The 15,431-nt window shown below is 41.2% G+C and overlaps 1 protein-coding gene across 4 annotated transcripts in view; it reads right to left on the reverse strand.

Annotated features, from left to right (window-relative positions):
* Window positions 1-389: 389 nt before the first annotated feature.
* Window positions 390-15,431, reverse strand: part of usp44 (ubiquitin specific peptidase 44) — a 77,060-nt gene continuing 62,018 nt past the window's right edge. For all 4 annotated transcript variants that reach the window (XM_069909456.1, XM_069909457.1, XM_069909454.1 and 1 more), the window contains 3 exons: window positions 10,120-10,228; window positions 9,300-9,505; window positions 390-3,168 (listed from right to left, as the gene is read on the reverse strand). In XM_069909456.1, the coding sequence (XP_069765557.1) occupies window positions 3,020-3,168; window positions 9,300-9,505; window positions 10,120-10,228 (464 nt within the window). In that variant the 3' untranslated portion in view covers window positions 390-3,019. The remainder of the gene's footprint in view (window positions 3,169-9,299; window positions 9,506-10,119; window positions 10,229-15,431) is intronic.

The following is a 15,431-nucleotide window of genomic DNA, read 5'->3' on the forward strand; positions in this document are numbered from 1 at the left end:
TAGAGAAAGATTCCTTATTCTTTCTACTAAAAATGTACGATCTAGCACGTATCCATTTTGAACTCACACATTCATTCTAATGCAGGAAAGTTTATACATTTAAGCAAGAGTCATGCTTCTTGTCTAAGACGTGGCCATGTAGTCTCTAACAGACCACTTCCTTAACTCAAAAAGCTCGCTTGGCATGAGGGATGTGTACCTTTTAAGGTGTGCAATGCAGGCAGTGTTAGCAATCCAACGGCAGAGAAGTGAAGGCAGTGCATGGGAACCAACACTTCCATCATATTCACAATACAAAAGAATTTGGAGAAAACAAAATTTATCTGGAGAATTAAATGGAAGTAATACCCAGAGGTCTTGTTTATTTAAGGATTTTTATTGAGGTAAAATATCCAAAGTTGAGGTAACAATTTTGCATAGTATTACTTTACAACAACCAGATTTTTCCAACAGTAAATGAATATGCTCATCTGTTAAAAACAGGTTAAAAAAAACCATTTTGTTATATTTTATAAAATGCTGCTATGATATAGATCAACTTGCTAATTAAAGCGAGTTGTACATACATGCAAAAATTCATGTCATAATATTTAAAAATATAGAGAATATTGAATCCAAATCTTTGATTGTAGAAAACCTTTGCAACAAATTCCATTCCCATTTTCACTTGACCCTGCTGTCCATTTCCTGGCTCAATCTTATTAAACGGTTAAACTTTGTTAGAAAAATATCCAAAAATTAAAAATTTATCCCACTGTATTCTCAAAATAGATTTTAGTAAAATTAGAATACGCATATCATACAAAAGTCCCAAAGATAGGGGAGAGAATTCAATCGCTCATTTTCGGAAAATCGACAACTTTGAGCCTCCTCAACGTAGTCTGAAAATGTAGAAGGAATCCAGGTCAAACAGTGATGCAGCAGGTTGTGCTATTTCAGCTCCAGGACCAAGGCCCAATGCTGACCGCCGATGCCATTTGCGGAGTTTGTAAGTTCTCCCCATTCCACCGACACGATGGTTGGTGGGTTACTGGCTGCTGTGAAGTACCCGTAGTGCAGATGGGAGGAAGGGAAAATCCAGGCAAGTCAATAGGATTACTAGGTTGGGGTGGGCTCCAACAACAAGAGTCCAACAGCTCTCTGTCACTGGGAAATACAAGTATTGAGAAGTACGATGAAGGTTATTAACAAGTGTATAATATCAATGTAGAGACCAGTTCCAAGCATTACCATATAGCGCAAGATTAGGAAGTTTGATGCAATTTTGCCAAGGCTGCAGAGGATATGGAACACCAAAAAAACTTATCATAATTTAGGACATGATCAAGTATGTGCATTAAAAACATATGCTGAATAGTAAGTTTTGCAGCAGTTTGGAACTCAGTCCCAAACCTCAGCCCCACCACTATGGTGGAAGATATTTATGCAACAAGCAGGGAAAGAGTAAATAAAGTAATCACAGATCAACAAACTGTCCACTCCAGGATCAAGGTCTGGCTACACTGTGCATGTAGGGCCCCTCACTGTCCACTCCAGGATCAGGCTACACTGTGCATGTAGGGCCCCTCGCTGTCCACTCCAGGATCAGGGTCTGGCTGCACTGTGCATGTCGGGCCCCTCGTTGTCAACTCCAGGATCAGGGTCTGGCTACACTATGCATGTAGGGCTTGGTAACTAGAAAAAATGATGCCAAGCTGACCTGACCTGACAATGGCTATAAATCAAAATAAAAATTGCATCAAGAGCAAAACTCAAACATTCCTCTTCCTATGACATTCACATTCACCGCAAAATGTTGTTGGACCGCTGGCAGCCGATCGTCTCAGCCCCAAGTTATTGCAAAAGTTCCTGAACTCAGATTTTACTCACCAATAACTATATCACCACAGAACAGCCAAAGCACGGATTTTTACTGAAAGTATTATTCAATTCCTTTCACAATTTCCTCAAGAACAAGTTCCCTGTTCTCATGCAGCTGAGGCTGGACACATGGAAGGTGATACATGGAGCCAGATAAACACTCTAGCAAGAGCAGGTCTAACAGGTTCTCTGGATGAAAAGAAAAATAACCAACCAGGATAGAAATAATGCTTCTCTCCACAGATGCAGCTGAGCTTCCCCAGTAATTTTCTGGTTTGATTTCACATGCCCTATACATTCAAGTGAGGAAAAGGGTTCCATTAAGTTTGAGTGTGGCTACTGCTTTCAGAAGGAACTGGTGATAATATTTAGAATTGCAGACAATTCGATATACAGACCTAGTTTTCCCCTTCAATCCAAATCAGTTCCCTTTAATATTTTCACAATTTCAAATTAAATGGCTCCTCGTCCTCAAAGTTCCAAAAAATATAACCTTCATTTACAAAGCTTATTTACCACTGTAAATTTATACTACACTTTCAAGACCTTCCCACGCTCCAGATCTACACACAGTCCTCCAGAAATATTTCCCTGGAGAAATGCTGGGCTGGAAGACAACCGCTATCCTCTTTTATCTTAAATAGAAATTAAAAATTAATTTTTCTATCAAAGTCTGGGAGAGGGGTCAATTTTATTTTGGAATGTCCATGAATGGAAAAAAAAGTGCATAGACTGTACAGTGTACTAAAAGTTGCAAAAATAGTAGATTTAAACCAAGGAGCCTTGCATATTCTGCATCAAAGCCCGTTAAAAGTCAATTAATCTGCAACAATCAATGATGAACACTAAGAGAAAGATGGAAACACTGTATACACTAAACCATGAACTGTCCAAGGTCCCTTTAAATGATCTATCAAACACAAAAGTATAGAAGTTTTTACATGTACATAGTTGTTATAAGATTATTTCATGTGAAAAATGAAAATCATTCAAACTACACGCAAATATTTTCTTAATAATTAACACTATAAATGAACTATGAACGTTGAAAAAGTCCCAGTGTCAGTGTAGTCACTAATGAAGTGCACATCCACAAAATCCTTGGCGGGAGGTTGTGCAGAGAACCCCAGTTAAACAACTGTAATTGTGTTGCTGGTGTTCAGTTATTCTCAGGTGAGGTAGGCGGTGATGGTACTTTAATGCCATGAGGAAGTCGGTGGATATAGAAGAGGATGTAGGCCTGAGCTTTGCAAACTTCATCCACAGTACAAATTGTGACCGTTGAATCATTACAATGGACCCACAATCCTACAAAAGCCAAAATATTCATATTACAAGGTAAACATAGCACTGAACATGAATCTGCTATTCAGCCTATCTGACTACTGGAGAACACTCCAGAAAGGGAGAGGACATGACTACAGTAATAAGATAGGAGGGAGTAGGCCAACTGGAGGAAGATAATATCATCCAACTGCGATCAGTGCTCCACCATTTGCTCTGATATCATTTACTTACAGATTGAAGCAAGGTGGCAAAAGGTCAAGACATTCTCATTTTAAATGTGAGCTCAAACAGACAATGGAGGGAGCATAAATGTAGTCAGTTAGAGTTTTAAATGTGTTTATTTCAATACGGGAAAGTATTAGAAATAAGGGAGATGAAGTTGCATCATAGATCAGTATGATGTTGTAGCCTTTACAGATATATGGCTGACACAAGGACAGGACAGGATTGGCTGAGGCAGTGACTGGGGTTTAGATGTTTTAAAGGAATAGTGCAGGAAGTTAAAGAGAGGACCGGGGGGGGGGGGGGGGGGTGGTGTGTGGAGTATCATTATTAATCAGGGATAGCATCACAGCTGCAGAAAATTGGGGCTGGGGAGGGAGTGTCTACTGAGTCAAAGTCAGAAACTGGAAATCTATTGGGAGTAGTCGACAGGTCCCCAAATAGCCCTCAGGACACTGAGGAGCAGGTAAGTAGGCAGATTTTGGAATGGTGCAGAAATATCAGGGTTGTTGTTTGGGAGACTTCAGCTTCCCAATACTGACTGGAACCTCCTTTCAGGATGAGGGATCGATGGGGCCTAATTTGTCAGGTGTGTCAAGAAGGATTCCTAATACAGTATGTGAACCAGCCGACTAGAGGAGAGGCCATACTGGACCTAGTACTGGGTAATGAACTTTGTCAGGTGACCTCTCAGTAGGGGAGCATTTCAGTGAGTGATCACAATGTCCTGGCCTTTAGCATAGTTATGGACAAGAATAAGAGTAGACCAAATGGTAAAGTGTTTAATTGGGTAAGGGCTAACTACAATGGGATTAGGCAGGAACTGGGAAGAGTAAATTGGGAACAGATGTTTTTGGGGAAACCCACAAAATAATGTGGAGGAAGTTTAAGGACCACGGAGATCTGGATGGGCTTGTCCCACTGAGACAGGGTAAAAATAGAAGGATAAGGGAACCATGGTTGACAGCTAGTTAGGAGAAAGAAGGAAATATAGGGCTCATGAGAATTACGGCAGCCAGGAAGGACTTAGCAAAGCTAGAAGGCAGCACTGGGAAATAGGATTTGGGAAAACCTAAGGCATTCCACATACATGTGAAGAAAAGAAGGATGATGAGAGTGAAGGTAGGACTGCTTAAGGATAAAGGAAGCAGCATGTGCCTGGAGAGAGGTGGTAGAGCAGGTTCTAAATGAATATTTTGCTTCAGTGTGCACCAGAGAGGGATCTTGGTCAATGTGAAGTCAGTATCGAACAAGCTTTTGTGTTGGTGCATGTTGAGGTTAAGAAAGAGGAAGTGCTGGATCTTATCAAAAACATTAAGATTGATAAGTATCCACTGTTCTATCTTAGTGCTTTTGCTTTAGTTAATAAATCTAGTTATTTAAAAAGAAACCCAATTTATTTATTGTAATAAAGGAAACATCACATGGTACCAGGAGTGGAAGAAACACCAGGAGTGTACTGCTGTGCACAGTATACATAGAGAGTAACAGTCAATATCAGCAGAGAAAATAGGGAGAGTTTAAAAACTCCTGAGTCTGTAAAATGGACCGGAAGTGTCGACCACGAGTGGGGGTTGTTTAAACAAAGATTCATGCTGTACCTGCAAGCCATTGGAATAGATAGTGAACTGGATACACAGAAGATTGCACTGCTACTTACCGTGGTGGGACTTAAAGCTCTAGAGGTTTTCAACACATTTGTTTTTGCCAAGGCAGAAGACCAGAACAAATTCAACAAAATTAGAGATGCATGATGAACACTGTTCACCAAACTAAAATGAAACCTTTGAGAGGTACGTTTTGCTCATGAACGCAGCTGCAGGTAGAGAGCTTTGACTTTTTTTTTAAGCAGACTAAAAATTAAAAGCAGAACATGCAATTTTGAATTGCTGCAAGATTCAATGATCTGTGATCAAATTGTGTTCAGAATTAATGATAATAAAGTGAGAGATTGCTGCGAGAGACAGAGCTTATCTTAGCTCGAGCTATGAAGATATGCCACACCAGTCAACGAGCTCTGCAGCGTTCAGTGACAGTGAAAAAAGAACGCATAATCGTAGCCACAGTATATGGATACACACTCAAAATATGAGATACAGGAAACAATAAAAAGGAGAGATTCGATTGTAAATAATGTGGCACTCAACATGCGCCAAAGCAATTCCCAGCTTATGGAAATATCTGTAGCAAGTGCAAGGGGCAGAATCACTATGCAAAGCAATATTTTTCCAAAGGGAAACTAAACAGAAGTAAAAGTGGACACACTACAGATGACAGTGACACACATTTCGTGGCATGGTGGTGTAGGAAGTGAAGTGTCGAACAGGATAAGTGGACTGTGTCATCATATAGTCTTTCAAGCTGGTCAACGGGGGAAAGGTCAATTTGATCTGCGAGCATGACATCAGGGCAATGAAGATAAAGCCATACATCCATACAAATCCTGTACTGCTCAAAGACTACAATGGACAGAGTATCAATATGAAAGCTACATGTAAACTCAAGGTGCAAGTTAAAGGTAAAGAGCACCACCTCATGTTTGCAGTAGTCCCAGAAGGACATGAATTACTGCTTGGTGACAAAGCATGTGAAAACTTAAGCCTAGTCAAGAGAATGTACCACATTATCAGTGACAATAAACAGAACAGCGTAGAGGAAATACTGGATCAATTTGCAGACATCTTCAAAGGGTTTGGAGTTCTACCATTCACCTTTAATATACAGTTAAAAGTGAACACACAGCCAGTGAGTATGACCCAAGGCGGGTTCCAGCACCACTAAAAGAAAAGCTCAAGCAGGAACTCGACTGAGGGGTCATAAAGAAAGTGGAGGAGCCCACAGAATGGGTGAATTCATGGACCCAAATGACTTGATGCCAATATAAAGAGGGAACATGATCAGATTCCAACCAGGGATGAAATTACAGTGGGATGGCAGTGCAAAGTTTTTCCACTGAATTAGATGTATCCAAGGGCTCATGGCAAATAACACTGTATGATGAAAGCACAAAATATGTACATTTAATCCACCCTTTTGCTGATACTCCTGTCTGAGGATGCCTTTTCGAATTTCAAAAAGGACAATGGAACACATCATAGAAAGTATAGATGGCATATGTGTGTACATGATACTATGGGATCCAAACAAGAACAACACAATGAGAGGTTCTTCAAAGTGCTACAATGCGTCCAGAAATATGGATTAAAGTTAAACAGAGAAAAATGTCAGTTAGGTGTGAAGAAAATCACCTTTCTGGGAGATAAAATGTGAATTCAAGTGGACGGCCAACCACAAGGGAGAATGGGGATGACTGAAGACCTAACTCCAGAACTAGTACTTTTGACATTCTTTGACACATCCAGAAAGATGAAAATATTCATGGCTGCTTCAAAAGGAGGAATAGGTACCGTACTACTTCAGGCTGTGGGAAGATTGGAGGCCAGTTGCATACGTATCAAGGATATCGATGTGCACAGATCAAGAACATAGGAAGTAGGAACAGGAGTAGGTCAAAAATGGCTCCGCCATTCAATATGATCATGGCTGATCTAATTTATGACCTAACTCCACCTACCTGCCTTCTCCCCATATCCCCTAATTCCTAGAAAGTATCTAGGTCTGGTCTATGGACGAGAAATTCCACAGTTGCGTGTATGGTCGACCGACATTCGTGGCAGAGACAGACCACAAGCCATTAATAGCAATAACCAAGAAAAATCTCAGTAAAATGTTGCCAAGAATCCAAAGACTGATGTTATGAGTGAATTGATGAACACACCAGGGAAACTTACTGTGTTAGCTAATGCGTTATCCAGGGCAACAACGCAGAGTGAAACACACAATGAGAGTTCCACAGAGACAGATGTGAATCTGATCACTGAATCTCTTCCCATTTCTGACATGAAATCCAAGCAAATTACAGCTGAAACAGAAAAGGACATAGTTCACCGAAGGTCATCAAGAATCTGAATGAAGGATGGCCTAGAGGTGAATGTCAGCCATACTACAAGAACTGAACTCAGTGTTGTCAATGGGCTTCTATTCAGAGAGAGCAGAGTTGTCATTCTTCAATTACTGCAATGAGATGCTGAAAAGGGTGCATCAGGGACAGCTTGGAATGGAAAAATGCAAGAGGTGGGCCAGAACTGGTGTTGCATCTTGGGTAGATTTAAGATGGATGCCTCCACGAGGAGTGTGTGTCTTGTCTTAGTACTGATGCTTAGTTAATAAATCTAAGAATCCAAGTTTCTTTGTGGCACAAAACATTCACCAAAGCATAAGCCTCGATTTTTCTCGCACCCATGTGCCTGTCTCAGAGTCTTTTAAATGTCCCTATTGTGCCAGCCTCCACCACCCCTGGCAATACATTCCAGACACCCGGCACAGGAAGAGATGTACTCCAGGATACAACAGGAAGTGAGGGAAGAGATTTCTGGGTCATTGGGAATGATCTTTGCTCCTTCCTGGTTACAGAGGAGGTACTGGAGGATTTGAGAATGGCAAATACAGTCCCCTTGTTTATAAGTAATGGGGAGAATCCTGGGAATTGTAGACCAGTGAGTCTTACATCAGTAGTGGGCAAAGTATTGGAGAGGATTCTTAGCATGGCTTTGTGAGGGGTAGGTTGTGTCTCACGAGCCTATTTGAGTGTTTTGAAGTAACAAAAGGAATTGAAGAAGGTCAGGCAGTAGATGTGGTGTATATAGATTTTAGAAAGGCATATGACAAGGCCCCACATGGTAGACTCATTCAGAACATCATGAGGCATGGGACTCAAATTTCAATATAGTTCAAAATTAAAACATTACATTAATTCTATTTTTAAATCTAAACCAAATGTGCTTCAGCTAAAGGTTCATTAAATCAATTCACAGCACTGATCACATCTGGGTCACCGACCTTAAATGCAATACACAAACATGCTGGAGAACCTTGACAAGTCTCAGCGCATGCACAGGAAGTAAAGGGTCACCAAAGTTTTGGGCCTGAGCCCTTTGTCGGGTATAAGCAAAAACAGACAGACACCTGAAAAAAAAAGTGGTGAGAGGAGGAGGAGGGACAGAGGAAGGACATAGGCTAACAGGCAAGAGGATCCAGGTGGGAGGGTAGGAGGGAAAAAAGCTGAGGTGAAGGGGGAAGAGGGAGCTCTCTGAAAGGTGAAGGATGCTCAGTTTCTCAAGCCCTTTTGTGTATTGGAATCGACCCCAGCATCTCCAGACTTTCTTGTTTAACGATGATCTCGAATTTGGCCAAATCCACACACTAATCCAAGACCCTTCCCCACATGTAGTTTCTTCTGCAGTTTTAAGCCTTGCATGAGACAAAAGTGATCCTTTAATTTAGTTTCTATTTGGAATGAAGAATTCCTTTTAACTAAGATTTGACTGAGACAACTCCAGAAAATGGTAAACATACCTTACCAAAAAGAAAAAAGTGAAAGGGATTAATGGCACAAAAGCTCAAACCAATAACTGACGATCAAGCTCCATAATCAAATATTGCCCACGTTTTCAGTCCAATAGGTTCTCAGGCAGAACATATTATAGCAGATGCTTGAAAAATCCCTTCATCTGAAGGGCAAGTTTCATGTGCGACCCCCACTTCCATTGTCTGATGCTAATTGTCTTAGAAATGGGACAGTTCCACCTTCCAACAACAGGCAATCTGATTACTAAAACATGGAAGATCGTGGTAAGGAGAATGGGGAGCAGTGGTGGGAGGAGGAAACCGAAACCACTGAACAACTTTCTCTTCACCTCAGATCTCTTAATGCAAGTTTTCTGGTGTCCATCAGAATGTCACTGTGAATAAATTATGCCCAATATTTCAGAGGAAATAAATATATTAAAAAATTATATCACCCTTTGGTACTGCTTTCATTTCCTAGGGGCTAGGGACATGAAGACTTTAAACACATTAAAAGCACTCACCTCCATCTGAATTGTAGCAGTATGCTGTGTAATGTCCTGAGCCAAAGCCCTTTCCGTGATGCATGACCACAGCAGCCAGATCATATATGAAGCAATTGGTCCCAAGGGTGCCAGTTGACTCCCTGCAGCAGTATGGTTCCATATTTAATACCTGGTCGAAGCTAGCGTGCACTGCTATCTTCTCACGATGATTGCGACCTGACCACCTGCAACAAAGTCAATGGGAAAACAAATACAGAACCACAATCTTGAACACAAGCACCTCCATTTAGAACTGTAGGATACTACAGCCCATCTAGTCTGTGCCAAATCATTATTCTGCCTAGCCCCATGGACCTGCATCTGGACACACCCTTCCTATTCATGTATCTATTGACATTTTTCTTAAAAGTCAAAATGGAGCCTGCATTCTTCACTTCAGTGTGAAGAAATTCCCCCTAATATTCTCTACACATTTCACCTTTCATGACCCCTGGTTCCCAACTCACCAAACCTCAGTGGAAAAAAAATCTGCTTGCGTTTACTCTAGGACTCACAATTTTGTACACCCCGATCAAATCTCCCCTCATTCTCCAACATTTCAGGGAATAAAGAGCCAACCTGTTTAACCTTTCCCTATAACTCAGCCCGGCAACATCCTTGTAAATCTTCTCTGTACTGCTTCAACCTTATTGCTATCTTTCCTGTAGTTAAGTGACCAAAAACAGCATTGGATACTCCCAATTTGGCCTCAGCAATATCTTGTACAAATTCACCGTAACATCTCAACTCCTGTACTTCATACTTTGATTGCAATTATAATCAATAAACTCTCAACTACCTGAAGCGTTTGAGGTGCAGTCGCAGAACCTGAGGTAGCTTGTGGACCATTAGCTGTTTCTGTGCTTCAGTTAGGATCAATGGTTTCGATGAGGACTTCCTGCGCTTCCCTAAAACAAGAAATGACTTTCAGTTGAGCGCATCAGATGTTACACCATAGAAGAAAAGCTTGGAACACTAATTAGAAGATCTCACTGCAGAATTGGAGTTCAGCAGCCCAGTCTGCCCGCACTCTCAGAAAAACAAGCAGAGTACCAAATGAAAGAAGCAATTCACACGTGAAGCAGATAAAAATGAGTCTACAGTGAACACTGCCAAAACAAAATACTTCAAAATCCACAGCACCTATATACGTCTCAGCCAGGATTTTAGAATCCAAAAGGTATTTGACTGCTTTTCCTTTTTGCAACTGGCAATGCCAGTGTTAAATGCCTATCCATAATGGCCATGAACCAAGGAGGAGGTTGAGAGAGAACCACTACTACTGGCCTGGAGTCACGCAAGTCAGAGTGGCTAAGAACAGAAGGACATCAGTGAGTAAGATGGGTCTGTACAATATTCTGGCAGTCTCACAGTTCCCATTTCTGAGACTCATGTTTTCTTTAAAAAAACATACATCTAATTATTAGAATTACATTTTCTACCATGGCTTCTGGGGAATTTAACATGTCACTGGATAAAAACACAAAAATGAGGAGGAGTTGGCCAGCCTGCTCCACTATTCAATAAGATCACAGCTGATCTAGCCACGGACTCAGTTCCACCGACCTGCCTCTTCCCCATGACCCTTAATTCCCAAACTCTGTCTTAACTATATTTAATGAGGCAGCCTCTACTGCTTCCTTGGATAGTTCATTCCCCAGATTCAATCATCTCTGGGGAAAACAGCTCCTCCTCGCTCCCATCCTAAATCTACCCCCCAAATCTTGAGGCTGTGTCCTCTAGTTCTAGTCTCACCTGTCAATGGAAACAACTTTTCTGCTTCCATCCTTCATGATTTTGTACATTTCTCTAAGATTCCCTCTCATTCTTCTGAATTTCAGTGAGTACAATCCTAGGTGACTCATTCTCTCCTCATGTCTGGAATCAACATAGTGAATCTCCTCTGCACTGTTTACAAAAATAGTACATATTTTCTCAAGGGTAAGAAAACCAGAACAGAACACAGTACTCCATGTTCACCTCACCAATACTCTGCACGGTTGCAACAGAACACTCCTCTCTTAAATTTAATCCCTCTAGTAATGGCCAACATTCCATTTGTCTTCTTAGTAACCTGTTGCATCTGCAAACCAACTTTTTGTGATTCATACAAATATATTCCCAAGTCCCTCTGGACAACAATCCTTTATCATCTTTTATTTTTCCTTCCAATGTGGATGACGTCTCATTGCCCAACGTCAGCCAGACCCTTGCCCATTCAACCTTTCTGAATCTCTCTGAAGACTCTTCATATCCTTTGCACAATTTACTTTTCCAATCAGATTAGTGGCATCAGCAAATTTAGATATGTTCCATTCAGTCCCCTCTTCCAATCCATCAGTGTATGTCGTGAACATTTACAGTTGCAAGCCCCGCACTGATCCGAGGCACTCCGCTCACCACTGATTGCCAACCAGAACAACATTCATCTATCTCAACTTTCTACCTTCTATTAACCAGTCCTTTATTCATGCTGATACATTGCTCCCAACTCCATGCACCCTTATCTAATGATACATTTTCATGTGGCACCTTATTGAACACCTTCTGGAAATCCAAGTATACAACATCCATCTGTTCCCTCTGTCAAATGAATTTGTTATATTCTTAAAGAAGTCCAGTAAATTTGTCAAACAGGACCTTCCTGAATCCACACTGTGTCTGACTGATGGAATTTCTCTTCAGATAGCTCTTACTTCTACCTTAATGACAGCTTCAAGAATTTCCATGGCGACGGATGGCAGGCTGAGCTGTAGTTACTTGCTTTTTGCCCACATCCTTTTTAAAACAGACATGCCATTTATTTCATTTCCCTGGGATGCATTCCATCTGGACCAGGGAACTTGTGTGTCTTTAGGCCTGATAGTTTGCTCAATACTACCTCTTTACTGATAGTGATTGTATCAAAGTCTTCACTTCCCATTGACACTTTTTTAACACCACTCTTTAATACATGAGATGTCCTCCATCATGAAGACAGATAAAATAGTTATTCAAAACCTCAGCCAGTATTCAAATAAGCAGGGGGGGGGGGGGGGGGGATAGAAACAAAAAAAAAATAGGGAACTGTCAATTAGCTCATCAATCACCAACAAAAGTCCACTGGGATCTATTAAGGATCATGTGATAGAGCACTTAGAAAAATCAGAAAATGTTTAGACAATCAACAGCTAGAATCACAGAATGTTTATAGCAAAGGAGGAATCAATATCCCCCCAGCCTTTCCTCAAAACTCTTTCATATCCTTCTCCTTTTAGATACTTAAACGGTTCCCTGCCAACACTACAATTGAATCTGCTTTCCATGGCTTTGTCCTATATAGATTTTAAACATCCATCAGATCTCAGAAAAAAAGAATTGTTTTTTGTTCTGAATCACTTCACAATGTGCTCTGTTCCCTGGAAAACATGCCATCTTTACCAGCCTCCCAAAGATCCTAACTCTTTGAGTCTCCAAAGATTTTAGGAAGAATGCAAAGTTGTTGCGCAGATCTGTACAAAATAGTCTAGTTAGATTTTCTAAAGATTCCTCATGGCTTCCTTACTCGTGATCTTTTTTGAAATATTTTCTAAAATTGTTGCTTTCAATGGTGTATTTCAAAAATACCTCAATCTATTTTTGTACCCTATATAAAATGGTTGTACAAATTGCTTTTTTTTTTAAACATAACATGCAGGGTTTCTTGGCATTAAATTACCTGCCTAAGAAGCAGTGCAGCAAAGTCTCTAGATTAAGTTCCTGCTCCTTGAAGGAGACCTAAGAGAAGAGGTCCCATTGAAATCAAAATTTGAATGGCGACTTCCACTCTTTGAAACTTAGATCTAGGGATCTGTGTCCAAATGAGAGCTGCCTTTTAGAGCCCGAAAGAGTAAATTACTTTAAACAGTTGTAATCCTTTAGAGCAGTGGTTTTCAAACTTTTTCTTTCCGCTCACATACCACCTTAAGAAATTCCTTATGCCATAGGTGCTTAATAAGGGATTACTTAAGATGGTATTTGAGTGGGGAAAAAAGGTTGAGAACCACTGCTCTAGACCCAATTGTTACTGAAATATTTTGCTGGACAAAAATGATCATTGGCCCATTTCCCTTGGAGTTATGAAACCCTGCACATACGAGTCAATGAGGTATGATTAAAACTGTGGCTTTCAACCTTTTTCTTTCCACCCACATACCACTATCACGCTGCTCTCCATTGCAGGCAAAATCTTCGCTAGGATTCTCCTAAATAGAATAATACCTAGTGTCGCTGAGAATGTTCTCCCAGAATCACAGTGCGGCTTTCGCGCAAACAGAGGAACCACTGACATGGTCTTTGCCCTCAGACAGCTCCAAGAAAAGTGCAGAGAACAAAACAAAGGACTCTACATCACCTTTGTTGACCTCACCAAAGCCTTCGACACCGTGAGCAGGAAAGGGCTTTGGCAAATACTAGAGCGCATCGGATGCCCCCCAAAGTTCCTCAACATGGTTATCCAACTGCACGAAAACCAACAAGGTCGGGTCAGATACAGCAGTGAGCTCTCTGAACCCTTCTCCATTAACAATGGCGTCAAGCAAGGCTGCGTTCTCGCACCAACCCTCTTTTCAATCTTCTTCAGCACGATGCTGAACCAAGCCATGAAAGACCTCAACAATGAAGATGCTGTTTACATCCGGTACCGCACGGATGGCAGTCTCTTCAATCTGAGGCGCCTGCAAGCTCACACCAAGACACAAGAGCAACTTGCCCGTGAACTACTCTTTGCAGACGATGCCGCTTTAGTTGCCCATTCAGAGCCAGCTCTTCAGCGCTTGACATCCTGTTTTGCGGAAACTGCCAAAATGTTTGGCCTGGAAGTCAGCCTGAAGAAAACTGAGGTCCTCCATCAGCCAGCTCCCCACCATGACTACCAGCCCCCCCACATCTCCATCAGGCACACAAAACTCAAAACGGTCAACCAGTTTACCTATCTCGGCTGCACCATTTCATCAGATGCAAGGATAGACAACGAGATAGACAACAGACTCGCCAAGGCAAATAGTGCCTTTGGAAGACTACACAAAAGAGTCTGGAAAAACAACCAACTGAAAAACCTCACAAAGATAAGCGTATACAGGGGAGGAGTCACGTGATGGAGTAGTGGCCGGACGGTGAACTCCAGCCCTCTCCAGAAAAGTCGGGAAAAACAAGAGAAAACACAAAGGCACAGAAATAAAAGTTACAGAAAAGTGAGTATAAAGGTGGAAAGAAGATGGCGACAAAAAAAGAAAAATCGAAAGCAACGGTAAGAAGAGAGGAAGAGAAGACAAAGGAGGAAAAAGGTGAAGGCCTTACCTGTCCGAAGAGGCCCGCTGCGGAGAGAGAAACCCGCTCCCTCAGGTCGGTAAATAATGGACTACAAAAATGGCTCGCAGAGACGAGTAAAAGTGCGCAACCGCGCATGAAAAGAAACACACCGACGGGAGGGGGGACCAGCTGGGGAGTCGATCTCCACAGCCGGTAACGACAGCTGCAGAACACCTGCAGCAAGAAGAGACCACAGAAGACAATAGAAACAAGAAAGAAGAGAAGAAAAGGGCAACAAAGAAACAACAGATGGTCAACCCAGAGGAAGAAGAAGAGGAAGAGTATGGTGAAATAGAAGAAGAAAAGAAAGGCAAGGTAAAGGATATACTTGCTCTTATTAAAGGATACATGGAGTCATTTAAAGAATGGCAAACACAGAAATTTAAGGATTTAAGAAAAAGAATAAACAACACAGAAGAGAAAATAAATAAAATGGAGATGACCTTAACAGAAATGGGAAAAAAAATGGACAAGATGGAAGAGCGGGCAGTAGCAGCAGAAATGGAGGTAGAAGACTTAAAAAAGAAATTGGAGAAATCTAATAAAAAAACTAAAGAGACACAAGAACTACTAGCTCAAAAAATAGATACAATGGAAAACCATAACAGAAGAAACAACATAAAGATAGTGGGCCTTAAGGAAGATGAAGAAGGCAAGAATATGAGGGAGTTTATAAAAGAGTGGATCCCTAAGACCCTAGGATGTCCAGAACTACAGCAAGAATTGGAAATAGAAAGGGCACATAGAGTATTGGCCTCTAAACACCACAACCACAACAAAAAC

The sequence above is a fragment of the Narcine bancroftii genome, chromosome 13 (genome assembly GCF_036971445.1).
Source record: "Narcine bancroftii isolate sNarBan1 chromosome 13, sNarBan1.hap1, whole genome shotgun sequence".
Taxonomy (NCBI): Eukaryota; Metazoa; Chordata; class Chondrichthyes; order Torpediniformes; family Narcinidae; genus Narcine; species Narcine bancroftii.